This window comes from Pleurodeles waltl, chromosome 2_2 (assembly GCF_031143425.1).
Source record: "Pleurodeles waltl isolate 20211129_DDA chromosome 2_2, aPleWal1.hap1.20221129, whole genome shotgun sequence".
Taxonomy (NCBI): Eukaryota; Metazoa; Chordata; class Amphibia; order Caudata; family Salamandridae; genus Pleurodeles; species Pleurodeles waltl.
Genome location: NC_090439.1, coordinates 927,561 through 945,265, shown reverse-complemented (window position 1 = coordinate 945,265; position 17,705 = coordinate 927,561). Strand labels below are relative to the sequence as shown.

General features: G+C 46.5%; 1 protein-coding gene across 1 annotated transcript in view; it reads right to left on the bottom strand.

Annotated features, from left to right (window-relative positions):
• SYCP2L (synaptonemal complex protein 2 like) overlaps nucleotides 1-17,705 on the bottom strand; it is a 557,328-nt gene that overhangs the window by 120,366 nt on the left and 419,257 nt on the right. Inside the window, exon 10 of the mRNA XM_069221230.1 lies at nucleotides 14,265-14,317. Within this exon, the coding sequence (XP_069077331.1) occupies nucleotides 14,265-14,317 (53 nt within the window). The remainder of the gene's footprint in view (nucleotides 1-14,264; nucleotides 14,318-17,705) is intronic.

Genomic DNA, 17,705 nt, shown 5'->3' with positions numbered 1-17,705 from the left:
CTAAACCTGGTATAAAGTGTAAGTACCATAGGTACCCATTACAAACCAGGCCAGCCTCCTACACTAGTAGGGAGTAGACTTTGATATGGGCTGGTCTTACATGCATGACATGGGCCGAGAACAGAACTAGAAAGGGCCACCTCATCTATAAAGTAAAATCAAGGAAAAGTATGTTAGTGCTTATTAAATGATTGAACCTAGAAGAAATGTGAAGTAAAAAAATCTGAGATCAACACCCCATACCTGTTTCGCCTTAGATCATACAGCAGATCACAGGTACATAATGATATATGTACATCTGGAATGTGCTTGCTTACATGCTTACAGTCAAATCTTTCAAGAAAATGCACCCCCAGGCAGAGTAAAGGTGCAGCTCTAATGAATAATAATGAATATTATTATTTCCAAGCTGAGGGAACCTGGAATCCTAATGGCTGTAGAAGAGATAAGGAAGATTTACAGGAATGGTCAATGGTTCTGAAAGGAAAACTTAGGAATTAAAAGAAAAAAAAAAATCAGACATGTTTTTGATATATCTCGGTCTTCAGTTTTACCTTTAGACTGCATCCCTTTTATGGTGTCTAAAAACTTCCAGTATGCCAAAGTTGAACACTGTAGCTCGGTAGGTATCTACAGCAATGTACCTTCACCACAGAGTCCAGCTGCACCCTCTTTCCAAGACAATCACTGAAATGTGGTAAATCAGGAAATGTCAAGCAAGGGTGTGGCTTTCTACATGAGCCCCAGCTGCTTGTCTCAGTCCCACAAAACTCCAAAATATCACTAAGCGCAAAGTGTCTGAAGGTGCCAGTAACACATTTTCACCTCCTACAATTCCTGAACATCAAGCAAACGCTCTTAAAGACCAGAGCTCCAGGAAAACCCAGTGCAGTCCATTTTAAACTCGTCAGCTGGAACTTCCATAACAGGGCCATTTTTCTTTAGCTTTTTCTGTCCCTCTTGCTGTAGGCCCTTCAAGATCACTCCTAATATACAGCAGGTCACATTTTGCCTCTACCCAACTGGAGAACAAGACAGAACTTCCTTCATTGCTTTCTTCACAGGTCCAATTATGATCTGGGGTACTGGTTGTGGAATGCAGTTTTATTAAGTAAACTAGCCAGAGTCAGTGACAGCTGGTAAGCTAAACTGCAAATAATTCCCAGTGTGCAGCCTGCCTACTTTTTGAGCAATTCCGGTTTGATTTCTTGCCAGCTATCAGAGAGCTCAGAGGTTTTCCAGAATGGCAGGGTGCTTAGGGCAGGGCCAAGAGATCAAAGTCTACCCAGGGCTTTCCTTATTGAAATGAAGAACCAGCTCTACCAAAACTTTCCTGACCTATTCCGGGAAGAGGTTACCCCCAAATAGGAGAAGTCAAAATGGCTGTTCAAAGCCACCTTCAAACTAGATCCTTAGTTTGAGCATGTTAAAAGTGTCACTCCCAGTCTGTTACTTTATTATATGTGTTTTAGTTCAGTCCTCTCTCCCATATTCCAGGATAAGTGGCCAGTCAGTACGGGTCTTGGTCTTAATGATAGAAACAGCAAAGCAACATTTTTTTTCCAGACAAGGTGGTATTTAATAATTCAAAGGAATAATTACTCTGATGAGCGAGGGAAGGGACTGGCAGAAGAGAATTAGTGTTAAAACTTCGAGGTAGTACATTTTGTTTCTAAGGGCACACTGATGTAGGAGGCTGGCCTGGTTTGTACTGGGTACTTACACCAGGTCCAGTTATCCCTTGTTAGTGAATGTAGTAGTGTTCTAGCAGCTGAGGCTGATAGAGGTAGCTATAGCAGAGCAGATTAGGCTGAACTATGAGACATGCAAAGCTCATGCAATACCACTTATAGTTACCCAGTACTTATACACAGGTAAAGACAATACTCAGTGTTACCAAAAATAAAGGTATTTATTGGAGTGACAGTACCAAACAATTTCTTAGAGACAATACTCCTTCTGGAGGTAAGTATTATACACAATATATACACTAGACACCAAATTTAGATAAGTAAATAGTCAGAACAATGCAAACAGTAGGAAATCCTATTGAATGCAACGGGAGAAAATAGGTCTAGGGGCAACACAAACCATATACTAAAAAAGTGGAATGTCAATCACGAATTCCCCCCTAGACAAGTGTAGTGTGCGCAGAATCTCAGATAGTAAGAATACAGTAAAGGTAAGTAAATTACCCCACCCAGGAGTCCAGAAAAGCAGGAGTAAAGTACTGCAAGTTTCCTTAGGACACACTACACCTCATTTTTGGGATTCTGCAGCAGCCAACCAAGTCTGCAAAGAACAACTGCTGGATTATTGGACCTGAAGACCTACAAAGGAAGGGGACCAGGTCCAGAAGTCAAAAGACGTTCCAGGAAGGACAGGAGCCTCTGCCAACCCAGAAGAGGGTGCACAAGAAGAGTCCCTGGTTAGTTGAAGACTGCAGAAATGCACCCTAGGAAGATGTCAGCGGGTTCCTGCATGATGCAAAAGATGTGCAATGGCGTGAAGATCGTTGCAGATGAGATTTTGTGTTGGAAGGCGCCAACAAGCCTTGGCTAAGGTAAAAGTGCGTTTTTCATCAACATTGTGCTGGATGGTCCCAGGAGGGACCTGGGGGCCTCAACTCGGTGTGAGGAGGAAGAGGGGACTCTCAGAACTTTAGAGAGCCCTCAGGATGCCAGCCAGCACACCCAGACGCCACAGGATCCAGGTTCAAAGGAGGTACAAAACGCGGTTGATTCAGCACAACAAACGAGGGTCCCATGCAGCCGGAGAACAACTCAAGTTAAGCGTCGCAGGGTGGAGCGCTGGGGACCTAGGCCAGGCTGTGCATGAAGGAATTTTGCAAAGAGTGCACAGAGGCCTCAGGAGGTGAAGACGACAAAAAACACAGGGGTACCGTTGTTCTCGGGGAAGGCAAGGTCTTACCTCCTCCAAATTGCATCATCAGGACTTCAGGACAGTCTATGTTGTCCACCCTGTGTGTCCTTAGGAGCGCACTTGTCGCCGTGAGAGGAGTCCCAGGGTACTGGTCATCACCTTGAAAGGTGCCTGCTTGGAGCAGGGGAGTGACTCTGTCACTCCACAGGAGATTTCTTTGGTCCTTCTGGTGCAGGATGAAGACAGGGAGTCCCCAGAGCATGCAGACCATGGAAACTGTCGCAGTTGCTGACTTGGAGCTGAGGTTGCTGAAGAAAAGTGTCTCTTATAGACACTTTGTTGCAGTTACAGTGTTTCTTGGAGCAGGCTGCAGTTGATCCGAGTTCAGACGATGCTGAAGTTGTTGCAGAGGATTCCTGAAGGAAACTTGAAAGCAGAATCTGAAGAGAACACCCAGGAGAGACCCTAAGTAGCCCTGAGAGGACGTTTGGCTACCTGATTAGGTATGGCCCTATCAGGAGGGGTCTCTGATGTCACCTGCTGGCACTGGCCACTCAGAGCCCTCCAGAGTGCCCCCACACCATGCCAAACAAGATGGCTGAAGTCTGGGACACACTGGAGGAGCTCTGGGCACCACCCCTGGGGTGGTGATGGACAGGGGAGTGGTCACTCACCTTTCCTTTGTCCAGTTTCCCGCCAGAGCAGGGGAGAAGGGGCCCCTGAACCGGTGTAGACTGGTTTATGCAAGGAGGGCACCATCTGTGCCCTTCAAAGCATTTCCAGAGGCTGGGGGAGGCTGCCCCTCCTCAGCCTGTAACACTATTTCTAAAGTTAACACCCTGCTCTCAGAGGAAATGCTTTGTTTTGCCTTCCTGGGACTGGGCTGCCCAGACCCCAGGAGAGCAGAACCCTGCCTATGAGGTGGCAGCAGCTGTAGCTGCAGTGCAAGCCAGAGAGAGCTGGCTTGGCAGTACTGGTGGTCCATGGAGGAGCCCCCAGTATGCATGGAGTTGGCTCCCCAATACCAGATTTGGAATGGGGGATAATTCCATGATCTTAGACATGTTACATGGCCATATTCGGAGTTACCATTGTGAAGCTACATATAGGTATTGACCTACATATAGTGCACACGAGTAATGGCGTCCCCACACTCACAAAGTCCGGGTATTTGGCCCTGAACTATGTGGGGGCACCTTTGCCCTCACACTTAATAACTTTGCACCTAACCTTCAGCATGTGAAAGTTAGACATATAGGTGACTTATAAGTTACTTAAGTGCAGTGAAAATGTCTGAAATAACATGTGCGTTATTTCACGCAGGCTGCAGTGGCAGTCCTGTGTAAGTGTTTGTCTGAGCTCCCTATGGGTGGTAAAAGAAATGCTGCAGCCCATACGGATCTCCTGGAACCCCAATGCCCTGCGTACCTAGGTACCATATACTAGGGACGTTTAAGGGGGGAGCAGTATGCCAATTGAAATTGGTAAATGAAGTCAATGGCCTACAGTGACAAATTTAAAAGCAGAGAGAGCATCAGCACTGAGGTTCTGGTTAGCAGAGCCTCAGTGAAACAGTTAGGCACTACACAGGCATACATTAGGCCACAAACTATGAGCACTGGGGTCCTGGTCAGCAGGATCCCAGTGAGACAGGCAAAACACACTGACATAGATTTTTATCTATGAGCAATGGGGTCCTGGCTAGCAGGATCCCAGTGACACAGTGACACAGTGAAAACACACTGACACACACTCACAAACAGGCCAAAAGTGAGGGCAACCATGCTAGAAAGAGGCTACTTTCTCACAGACGTCTTATTTAGAAACCTACATTCTCGAAGTATATTTTAGAAATGGGGTCTTTGGTTGGCAGTCAGGTTACCCCTTGTCCAAGCAAGGACCCTCACTCTAGTCAGAGCAAAGGAGAAACACAACTGGTTAACCCCCACTCACCCCTTGGTAGCTTGGCACAAGCAGGCAGGCTTATCCCAGAAGCAATGTGCAAAGTATTTGTACCAACACACACAATTATACATTGAAAACACTACAAAATTGATACAATGTCTGTTTAGAAAAATAGGAAATATCTAAATCAAACAAGACCAAAACAACAAAAAAACATACACAAGTTAAAATATGAATTTTCAAATGAATAAGAATCCTACTCCATAGAAGGTCATATACATGAATCAAAGAGCACACAGCTGTTTGGCTTCACCCATAATCTATTGGTGTTAAGACAAAAATAAAGGCCCTCATTATGACATTGGCGGTAAATTCTGCTTACCTCCGCGGTGACGGCCAACATACAGCTGTGCTGTTGAATATCCATTTGCAATATTACGAAACACACACACACCAAACTGACAATACTGCCACAAACACAAATCCGCCAGCCCAAAGGTCAGTGCTAAAGTGGCAGTTCGAATACCCATACCCTTACACCAACAAACCAATGCCCACCACATTATGACCCACAAATCACCACGGCGGACATTCATCAGCGGTAAACCATTGGTGGTACACACCGGCACGTGCTCAGAATGGCCACCCAAACACAAAACACAACATTGGCCAATACCAGAGAAACACCTGAAACTCATATACACACACCACACCCACACAACAGCACTATAAAACATACACCCACATTACACACCACCTTTTACGAATACCAAAAAGCGCCACAAGACTAACACGAAGACCACTGAGACAAATACACACACACCACAAACACCCATTCATCCGTCATGCACCCCACACCCCATCACATCACTTAACACCCTCTGCACAACACACACCACACAACACCCATGTCCCCACTAAGGCACCCCCGTTTCACTGATGAGGAGTTGCGGGTCATGGTCGAGGAAGTAGTCAGGGCAGAGCCACAGCTGTTTGGAGCACAGGTACAGCAGATATCCATTGCCAGGAAGATGGAGTTATGGCGGAGAATCATAGACAGGGTGAACAGCATCCAAGAACAACGGACGACATCAGGAAGAGGTAGAACGACCTACGGGGAAGGTATGTTCCAAGGCTGCAAGGCACCAGCTCGCCATCCAGAGGACTGGCGGTGGACCCCCACCTCCTCCCCCACAGCTGACAGCATGGGAGGAGCAAGTCTTGGAAATACTGCATCCTGAGTGACTCAATGGCTGGAGGACTTGACACTGGTGAATCAATATATACTACTTATCACCCCCCATACCTGCATGCCATCTCACCCCCCTCCCATAACTCCACTCCATCCCACACTATGCACCTACACATCTGACTAACCAATACATCACTTGCATCCCCAGTGGGGTCCCAGCCAATGTTAGCGGCGAGGAAGTGCCTCGACTAACCAGTCCCCCAACAGAAGATGCCCCAAGTGATGACAGCAACTCTGGACTTCAGGATCTGGATGAACTACCTAGTCCATCAGGGACCACTGGTTAGTTAGCCAGCCCACGCCCAGTCAACCACAGATCCATCCCCATCAGTATCCAACACCCTAGCACCCATCCAACGTCCCCACACCTTGGTCTCCTGGACACAATGATCAGTAGTGTGCCCACCTGTACAGGGACCCCAGTCCACACCTCACACCCAAGACAATCAGGGACCTGGGGTCAGTGGCAGTGGGCGCACACAGGTCACGGGACAGAGTCACAGGGGCACTGGGAGTACCGCTGTGCACCAGAGGAAGGACAGGCCCAGGGAACCGACTCACTAATGTCCTGGGAGCTTACCAACAATCCCAGGACAAGATGGGCCAGATCCATACCAACATGCAGGAGAACAAGCGGCTGCAGGAGGTACACCATCAGGAGATCAGGGAGGATTTGCAGGTTCTCAACACTATCATTGTCTCCATAGCAGCGGTGCTGGCAGATATGGCCAACATCAAGAGGGAATGGACAGCAAACCAGTGGGCCCCTACTTCTAGTCAGCCTACCATTTCCGCTGCAGCCAGTGGGCAGGAGGCCCTACCACAGGACCCAAAAGCCACCAGCAGCCCTCCTCCTGCAGATGGTGAACCACCCCGCAAACATTCCCTGTGCCTCAGACAGAAGCCAGAGAGACCTGCCAAGACCAAGACAACCACCAGGAAATAAGACTCTCCTGAATGTCCCCCTTGTGTCATTCAGGAGAATGTCCACCACCATAAAATGGCGACTGCCTGTCCTGTATGTAGGAACAGGAGGAAGTGAGCTAACTCTGCCGGCGTTGCGTGTCATGGCGGAGGGCGGTCTTGCACCGCTGTGCTTTTCCTCATTGGATAACATGGGGCTCTATGGAGTACAGTGGCCAATGGGGTTCACCAGCAGTGGTGACGGTGTACAACACCGCGTATGTGAATGCCATTTTCTGTCTATAACCTCACTTGTTTCCTGACTTTCAGCAGGACAACACCTACACTGCGTGTGCGGCTGTGACTTGGGTCTGGATCCTGCCATGGACTGTGTGACTGGGGAAAGGGCCCCTGTCTTCACTTCGGAGGAGTTGGTGTCCTTGGTGTATGGGCTGCTGTATGGGCCTCCAGACCAACAGGTGAGTACACTTTGGGCACAAGGCACGTGACAAGGTTGCATGGAGATGTGTGTGCAAGCATTGTGTCATTTGGGGGGTGGGTCATATGTCTGATGGTAGTGTATATGGTGGGCGCTGGGTGATGTGTGTGCCGATGGGAGGGGATTTGTGGGCCATATGTGCAACAGGCTGGATAGTCTGGTTAATGGCGTCTTCCTGTCTGTTTCCTCTGCAGGTCAGCGCCCATCAGAAGGGATTGTGGCGTGCCATCGCCAAGGACATGCGGACCCTGGGGTTCTACGGCAGGCGGAGCACCCACTGTAAAAAGAGGTGGGAGGACCTGAGACGCTAGGCCCGGAAGACCAGAGAGGTCCAGCTGGAGATGATCTCACAATGAGGGCGGGGTGCCTCTCGGAACCTGACTCCCCATGATGGCCTGCATACTGGTGGTGGCCTACCTAGAGCTAGATGGGCGCTTGAGGGCATCACTGCAGCCACAAGGGGGTGAATACAGTGTGCCTTTCAACTATGAGTGGTAGGTGGCATGGGAACCTGGTGGTGGCTGTCTGTTAGTGGGTGCCCCTTAATGCCAGCTCAGAGAACGCAGAATGACCCAGCTCAAGGGTAATGGCTGTATTGCTAAATCTGGTAACCTAGCTAGGTTGCATTCCATGTCAGACAGGGCTTAGTGACTGCCAGGAGGGGTGCAGTTGGCTTTCTTTTGCTCACATCTTGCTGTGGTACCTATCAAATGTAATGTCCGTGTGATGAATGGTGCTCAATCCTGATATCTGTGTGTGATGGTAATGTGTATGCCATCTGTGGTGCTGGTGCTCTAATTGACCCAGTGCTCCCTTTCTCTCACCCCCTTTTTTCTTCTGTCATCCTGTCCATGTGTGCATTAGCATCATCTGGCGGAGGGGCGGGGGCACTGGTGACAGAGGGAGCTACATCCCACAGGACCCAGAAGGTAGAGTCCACCAACGCAGAAAGGACCAGTGGGACGGAGGGCGAGGGGAGCACCATGGTGGAGACAGGATGTTAAAACACTGACTCAGATATCTCCTTCAATGCAAGCTCCCTGGTAGTGGCGGCCACCTTGGGAACCACCCCAGCCACAGGTACAGCCGCTACCCCGTACCAGCACCGCCCTCCCAGTAGCCCCTCACCGAGTTGCCCGTGCCCGCTCACCCAGGAGGGTAGGCATCTCCTTCGCCCCAGGCACCTCAGGGCCTGCCCCAGTGATGCCTGCTGCCCTGAGTGAGGAGGCTATTGATCTCCTGAGATCTATCTTTGTAGGACAGTCAACCATTGTGAATGCCACCCAGGGGCTGGCATCCCAGATGCAGCAATGCAATGCATTCCTTTAGGGCATCTAAGGTGGATTAGCGGCACAGAGATCGTTCAAGGCTCTGGCTTCCTCTCTGATGGTCGCCATTGTCCCCGTTCCTACCATCCCCCCTCCAACTACCACTTCCCAGTCCCCTCAACTCCAACCCATACCATGCACACATACAAACAAGCATGCGCACACACAAAAAAAAAAACGCAAGAGTAGCACAGAAACACTAGCAGCACACTTCAGGCTACAAGCACTCACACAGACAGTTGCACACACAATATTCACTGCCTCCACTGTCTCCCCCTCCTCCTCCCTCACTGTCACTTCCGCACTCACACCTGCAAGCACTGCATCAACAGCCACAATCACCACACCAAGCAGCACACACACCTCACTTACAGACACCTCCACAACATCCATCCATGCGTCCCCTGTGTCCTCTCCCACCCTGTCTGCCTCCCCTTCCTAAAAGACACAAACGCATGCACTCAGACACCCAACAGCCATCCACCTCACATCAGCACACTGCCAATGCAAGTCAGTAAACATACACCTCCAACACCACCCCCTCAACCTCCACTCCCATTCCCACTCCCGCCCCACCTTCCCCAATAAGCTTTTCCTTGCCCAACTTGACCTCTTCCCTCCCCCTCTCTCTCTCTTCCCCCCTCCCCCCCCCACCGTCCTGCCCATAACAGCAGGGTCACAATGACCCAGCCCAGCACCTCAGCCAAACAGTCCACGGGGACAGTGGAGGCACCTCCTAGTCATGGAGGCAGCAAATTAAAGGATTCTACTCCACCACCCAAGAGAGGCAAGAGGCCCCCTCCAACACCAGTGGGCAAGGAGCCCTCACCACCAGCTGGGACACCGCAGCCCTCACCTCCCACTGGGACACCGCAGCCCTCACCTCCCGCTGGGACACCGCAGCCCTCACCTCCAGCAGAGGGCTTTTAGGCCACCCTCCAGGGACTGTTGTCCACGGAGCCCCCTCCAGAACCAGTGTGCAAGTTCTCCATCTCAGAGACTGAACTTGCACTCCCCAGCAAAGGATAATGGCCATGGAGTCCCCTCCAGAACCAGTGGGCAAGTCCCCCACCTCAGAGACTGTGACCTTGAACGCCCCAAATAATTGTAATGGGCATGGAGCCCCCTCCAGAACCAGTGGGTGAGTTACCCACTTCAGCTGAGGTGCCCCCCCCTTCCCCCTGAGGTGCCTGGCCATTCACAACACAATGCCCTTGCACAGTGTAGTGCAGATTACATCAGTTGGGCCTTGGACTGTGCCATGTGCCCTTCTAGGCCTTTTGTACTTTGGACTGGCCATTGGCCGCTTCGTAACAGTTAATTATTTTTTTTTTCATATGGACAATATGGTGGCTGTTGGCATACAATTACAATATAAGTACTGCCTAACTGTTGTTCTTGCATTAATATGATGTGTGTCCTGTGACATTGTTTTTCCTCTGCAGCTGGTTGTGTGTGTGTGACTGGTGTGTGTTGTGCATGTGTGTGTCACTCTTCTTTTCCTCCCTCCCTTGTGTGCTAGGCGGCTGTACTCACCATCGTAGTCTTCGTTGGTGTTCCAGGTGGAGCATGGGGTAAAAGAGCATCAGGAAGACTTTGTAGTTCCAGTTCCATGGCAGCGGTGGTCTTCTCTGTGTCCCTGATGGTGAGTCTCAATTTCTGTACAGTGTTTCCACCAGGCTTTTGATGGCGTTGGTACTGTCCCGGAAATCCTGACGGTTTGCCTTGTCATAATATGGTGGGCGGTACCTTGGCTTCTGGACGGCCCTAGGCGGCTACCGCCTTGTCAGTGGTGTTAACACCCGAGCCGTTGGTGTGGTACATTGGCTATCTATGGGAGTTGTCACCGCCATGGTCATAATTTGGCGGTAATTACCGCCAGGCTGTTGGCGGTATTACCGCCACTTTAACAGTCACCGCCAATGTCATAATGGCCAAAGTGTTTAGTCATGAGGGAGATGTCCCTGGTCAACGGATGTGAGAATGTAATTAAAATGCCTGTTTTAACACAGTTCCTTTTTAATTTAAGTTCTTTCCATTTCAAAAGATTTTTCACAAGTATGTCACAACCCACACTATAAGTAGCTAGGGTCTATACCTCTATAAATAGGATGATTCTCCGAAGAGGCTGTGTCTTTTACATCTCTTCAAATTGTTGCTAATCCCAAAACTGTTAATGGAGTTGAGATGTTCAATATCGATTTTGCCAGATGAGGAAAGAAGCTAAAGACAGCTCATGACCAACATTTCAAGCCTAAAATGTGTTGGTATTTGTAAAGCTGGCTTCATGTGCGGGTATAGCTCTACCCTAAAGTAGTGAAGGGAAGGCCCTACGCAGGAAACGGATTATCAGTGGTTCATTTTGGACCACACCTTGGTGGGTAGCTTGCTATGCGGTGTTCCAAAGATCAAGAAGTGCTACAGATCTGGTACTTCCAGCAGACCTGCAGTACTTGGCTCAACTAGAAAAGACTGGGATGGTTTGAACTAAGAAAGGTTGCTTCAGTTACCCACGCTCTCTCCAACCCATGTTGGCCATTTTGACTTTCAGCCATGTATGGACAGGTGGGTGTTTAAGTGATTGGACGAAAAAATGTATTATCAAGGTTAATCTTTTCAAACGAGTCATTTAGTCTTTCAAACAGTTTAAACTTGACTTAGGGATTGGAGAGCGTAAAAATGTTTGCTATACTAAACTCCAAGACTGAAGTCTCACATGCTTTGGTAAGAGGGAGCATCTAGGACATTAACCCCTTACAAAAAATAAACCTGCTTTGACAACAGCGAGTGATGGCCATCTCATGTCAAAGATCTATAACCTTCTGAAGGTCAGAGCTCAGCCAGCATAGCAGCATGGGAGGCCTCGGAGGTGGAGCTTGCTAATTTTAGCTAGTCTAAAAGGTTGGGCAAAGGTATTAAGTAACGCAACTAGGGAAGCTACTTCAGCCCCACTTTTTGTGCAAAAGAAGTACCCGCTTACACAACATTAGAGATCGAGTATATTACGAACAGTTAATGACTCACATTGTGGGCTGTGCTGAAGGAGTTGTGGAATAAAGGAAGCCCTCTCTAACTACTGGACCTCAATTTTAAGGCACATAAATTATCAATCCCCGTTTACCCATGGAGAATCTATTTTTTAATTCAAACCACAGGTGCTATTAAAAGCCTGCTGTATAGATTACTTTTGATTAGAAAGCAAACTATTCAAAGTAATTCTGGTTCTATCAGTCCCTTGCCAAACTTAAACTGGTATCGAACTATACCACATGACAGCAGCTACAGACAGTTTCACAATCTTATGAAGTCCTTTACTAGGTTTCTGTGCTCAACGAATTAGAGTTCTGAGATGCCCCAGGACACACTTCATTCAATTACAACCAGCGCAACATATGAAGGTTGTGTGGTTTTTGATGAGCGGTGAGTGGCATGTATTGCTGTGGCATAGAATATCTATGTTACAGGACGGGATAATAGTGGTACTGAAATATTGAAGGGGTTAGGGATTGTTACGTTGATTGTGTGCAGAAAACCTAATAAAAATGTATTTGCTCAAAATGCTTTTCACATCTTTGCAGTCCTTAACTTAAATTAAAAAAAATTTGACCTGGAAACACCGATAGGATTAGCAGGTAGATGCAGAGTTATCTAAAAAAAATGGGAGTGGTAGGCTCTTTGGACTTCGAGTCAAACTTTATTTACTGCTTCCTTCAAATACCTACAGAAACATTTAGAACAAAATTTAGCAACTGCATATAACAAACTTTGTAAAATATAGCATATATAAAAAAATACAATATTTTAATGTAGTGGAACATGAATTAACGGAAAACAAATTAACGGGTTTCTTATTCTCCTTTCACTATCATTTTTTTTTTTTTTTAAGTATGGATTTATGCCAGATCTGGCACGAATTTACAAAACATGTTAAAGTCCTCAGCTGGTATATTAATACCCACTGTAGGATAACCCAGTATGCCACGAATCTCTACAGAATAGAACATTATTTGGGCTTGCGTAGGTGGTAGCTGCATGGAACAGTTGTTACATAGTTGAGAATTTAAGGCTAAAAACGAGTTTCAGCAGGAATTGTATTTACAACTTAAAGTTAAGCAATCTCTAGGGCACATTTTCAAATACTCGAGGAAACTGGTGCCCTGGCTAAAATCCGAAGATGGGCACTAGTTGATTTATTGTACAAATGTCTAAATGACTGCCCACTAAGCACACAACAGGGCAGAAGGAAATCTGGGAGAAAGGTGAGGAACAGTTTCAGTTGGTTGATTGGTAATTTCTTTCCGTGTCTGGTGCACACATCTATAAATAGCATCAATTAGCGGTGCATCCAGCAGCATGGCCATCTGAAATTATACTGGATTATATCCAGTTTTTCCTTCAGCAAGTAACAACTACCTCGTATTTCCGATTTGTTAGGGCAACTGGTAACATGCTTTTATTTGTTCTTGCTGTAAACAATTTTAGGATTTGAGTTGACTGCCCCTTGTGGATTTTTGTCATGATGAAGAAAAGGGAATGACATTTAGAAATTACATAGTCGGCACTTATTTGTGGCACTAGATTCACTAAGTACACTACAATTCAAAGATCTAAAACTTTCTACTGTTTTGTTATGGAATATAGGGAAGAGATACAAATCCTTATGGAGTAACAGTTTTACCAACGGTATAGTTTTGGATATTACAATTCCCAGATGATTGGAAAAAACTATTAAAATAGTAAATCCTGAACAAGACTGGGCGGCTGGCATTTTAAACACATTGTATATTCAGGAAATGTGGCACACGACTGGCACTAGCCGTGGAACAGATCAAGCAACGGTTGATAATGATCACGAAATAGGTGCTTTTTGCAGTAGTGAAATAAGCTCTGCCTTTTCATCTTTTCGTCTCGTTAAGGAAAGACCACAAAAGTGTTGTCTGTCTTTGCATCTGTTTCCATCTTTTGGACATTTTTACAGTCTGCATAAGTTGTATTTTTTGCATGTTTGATGTGATCGCTTTAGTTTTTGCAAAATTAATTTGCTAGTAACATCTTTTTTGAAATGTAGAATAAAGAAGCTTAAAAAAAAAATACAGAAAACATTGTGAGGTGAGATTCAAAGCATCTGTACAGGGAGAAGACAGGGTTTGGAAGGAAGGTGGTGGAAAGCAAGAAAACGATTAGCATTGGTGAGACATACAGAGTGGGGAAAAAGTTAAGGTTATACATTTCACGAACTCCGTGAAATTCAAACTCCTTTAGGATGTTTGGTTAAAGTTAAAAAGATGGTAGAGTTTATGGATCTAAGTAAGTTCAAAGTCAACGTGGACATTCGTAAAAATTATTTTTTTAGAGCCCCGGATGTTTTGAATGTGGATAATTCCATTTCCGTTTCTCTACATTCTCGAGCCCATTTGATAACAGTAGTTTCAGCTAAGGAATGAACAAAAGATCTTTACAGCATGTTACCATCACTGCTTTGAACATTTCTTACCTCCTTTTATCACCGAGTCCTTTATTTAGATCATTAAGAAACTTCCTGCAATCCTTTGAAAAGAAGAAAAAAAACATGACCCTAAATAGCGTTGTATCGCCACAAAACTTCGAAGTCCCCAGAATTAGATTTGACATGCATTGTTTTCAAAGCAACATTCAAGTAACTTTTATAGGCAGTATTGTTCTGTATACAATGTATAAGAGCCAAAGACAGGGTTTTACATCACGTATGCTTATTCACGTCAACTTAAAACACAACGTAGTACTTTGAACATTTTTAAATTGTTTTATTTTTGGCAATTTACCATCACTTGTACCGTTCAAGGAACAAGGATGAGCTCAGCTAAACAGCATTTGGTATACAATGCTCAACTACCATGACAGAGCAATGACCCCCGATAGCACTTGCTTTATATGATCAGTAGATGATTCCTTCAATACCTAGCAAGACTTTGGCTCCATGGGTCAAATTGGTGTTTCCAGCTGCACTAGTGGAGAGTTCACCGTCCCCATAACCTTCCTTCACTGTCTTTGCGTTTCAAACAATATAGAGTGTGGAGCTGCAATTTCAGTTCCCTCTACCTCGGTCTGTGTGTATGTCCTCCGTATCATAATTCAGCAGGTGCCTGGTTAGGTTCTGAGATATTTCTGGGGCATTGAATCAGAAGATATCATGGAGTAACAGAGTTCTAGCTGGTCACTACACTACAAAATATAAGCCACAGCCAGACTCACTTGTGGTGAGTAGGTACCACCCCACACATAGGATATCCGTTGTTTGGCTAACAGCAATGCTAGTGAGGTGAATTGCCAGACCGTGCATGCACTTCTTAGATTTAGCCCAAGTGTGCGATCTTCAGGGTCACTTCTAGCTCCTCTGCAATACTTTCTTACAAAACTAGTCCTATCTCACTCCAGTATCGAGCTACAGTCATGGACTGCTATGCAAGATGCATGAAAACTGCTCCAGGAATGTCTCACTGGGTGGAGCGGGAACGCTCCTGCAACCCACATAAGGATAGTTGGGGGGAGGGCGGCAGAAGAAGTAGTAAGCAACATGAATGTATTTGAAATGCAGAAGCTGAAGTCGTCCATTTGGGGACAGCTCCCCTGTTTTGGCCACAGCAATAGGTCCATTCTGTGTCTGTGAGAGGGTCCCTGAAGTCTGTCCCTCATTGCCCCTGAGAGGAAGAACGCAATGTGGGAGTCTCAGATTGTACAGAGTAATAAAGATTGGTCACCAGACGTGTGACCCTAGGGGTTGTCAGGAACAATGTCCTCTATGCGGATGATGGAGGAAAGGCAGGGTAGTTTAACACAGTTCAAAGGCAATAGTAGGTAAATATATATCACAGAGAAGGAGGGCCACAGTCCACCTCTGTTGGGCAGGATAGAAGGTAGCGTGAAGGTCAACCAGTGTGTACAACCCCCATTTGGTCAAGCATTGTAAGAGGGATGTGTTGCAGGTGAGTGTTGTTAAGGGAAAGTGGGTCAATGATTGTTTGGGAAAATAAGCGTACTGGGCAGTTGAGCTGCTTATGGATCTTTATCCAAGCCATCTAAGTGCTGGCTATTTTGCCTCTTTCCATTCAGCCGCAGCGGGGTTTTGGTACAATGGCGATTCCATCTGAGTTGGGTATGCATTGTGGTGTTCTATTGCCAGGTATGCCATGTAGTGGGGTGTCTATGCCATAAGAATCCAAAGTGCAACAGCACACACAGATGGTAGAGCTCCAAATCAAGGACCCACAGGCCACAACAATGTTAATGGTTTCCACTGCACCCAAGGCAGCTTACCCGTCCAGATTAATGTGATTAGGTGAGATTTCAGTTTTTGGAGGAAGTGCTGGCATAGTGGTAGAGGAATATTAAAAAGTAAGTATAGCAGCTTTAGTAGGATAACTATTTTTATTAGGACTAGAAAACATCCCCCACCATCTTGAACAGCAGCAAAGATACCCAGTGATGGATTTGTTATTCTATTAGAGTCGAAGTGGTGCATAGTTCTCTCTTATCACTGCCTCTGTCACAATTGACCCATACCACCAAGATATTATATAGTGTGTGTGATCCAGGACAGTGGGAAATCTAACCGTTAAGGTTGTATCGCCTGCATTACTGGAAAAATGGTAGAGATTTACAGTATTTCAGTTGATAGCAACACCTGAGAGCGCAAAATAATGTCAATTCACATATGATTGGATTCAGGTTCTGGGCTGTGTCAGATAAGTGCAATGTAATGTCGTCTGCATGTAGAGACACTCCCAAGTTACGTGGAGAGAACACAAGTCCTCTTCTCCCATGTAGCTGGCAAATTGTGTATGCCAGTGGCTCCAGGGTAAGGAGCAAAGTGTTGTGGGACAAGGAACATCCTTGCCTGAAACCTTGGCCTATAGGGAATTGCTCAGACAGGAGCATTCCCATTCTAACCCCAGATGTGGGGGTTGTGAACAGAAGTTGCACCCAGTTAATGATATGGCCTGGCATCCCATGGGCATCAAGTCTGTAATCACAAGAGTTCTATTCAATAGACTCTAAGGCTTTGGCTGCATCGTAGAATATAGCTGCTGCCTTCTGTCCAGGGTCTAGGCGATACCTGATGGGAAACTGCATACACAAGTCCTGTGTTGTGGCTGCACCAGGTATGAATCCCAAATGGTCTGGGAGTATCACTCGAGCAGTAAGAGCTGGTTAGCCAGACCCTTAGCTAGTATTTTTGCATCTAGGTTAATGGTGGGGGGAGAGGGGAGTGAACTACAGGTCCTTGGTTGAATGGGAGACTCATCCAGTTTGATTAATGTGACTTATCTCTATTCATAAATCAACGGGGCAATGCCCTCTGTTGCAGTGGTTTCTTGTAGACTTGCACGAGTTTCAAGGCCAGGAGGTTTGCGTATCTTTTACAAAACTTTGCGGGGAGCCCAATCTTTGCCTGGTGCTTTGCCTGTGGAGATCCTCTCTATCACAGGCTAGATTTCCTCAAGGGTGTAGGTTTCCTTCTAGAAGCATTGACTAGTTCCATTAGTATGGAGTCTGAACAGTAGAGCATGGTAGCATCCTCTTTCTGCAAGCAGGTGATTGCCTGTATATTTCTGTCCAGTTGCGACACAGCTGCCAGAGTTCTGCTTAGTCTCTCTTCCTCCCCATATGTCCGGACTCTGACATGTTTGAGCAGAAGTTTAAGCTCCAGGTCCGTGACCTCCATGTATTCAGTTTGCTTTAGCCAGATCGCGACTAGTATTTCAGGTGATGGTGCAGCGATCTATGTGTTCTCTGTCTTTAAGCTCCTGTACAAGCGCAGGCATGAAACCTTGTGGATGCCATGCTGTTTTGCAATGCATATGCCCCTCTGATACTTCTGAAAGGTGCCATGATGGTCTGTGACTGCACACAGCCATAACTGAAGTGAAAGTATGTTTAAAGTTTGCTTTTTAAAGAG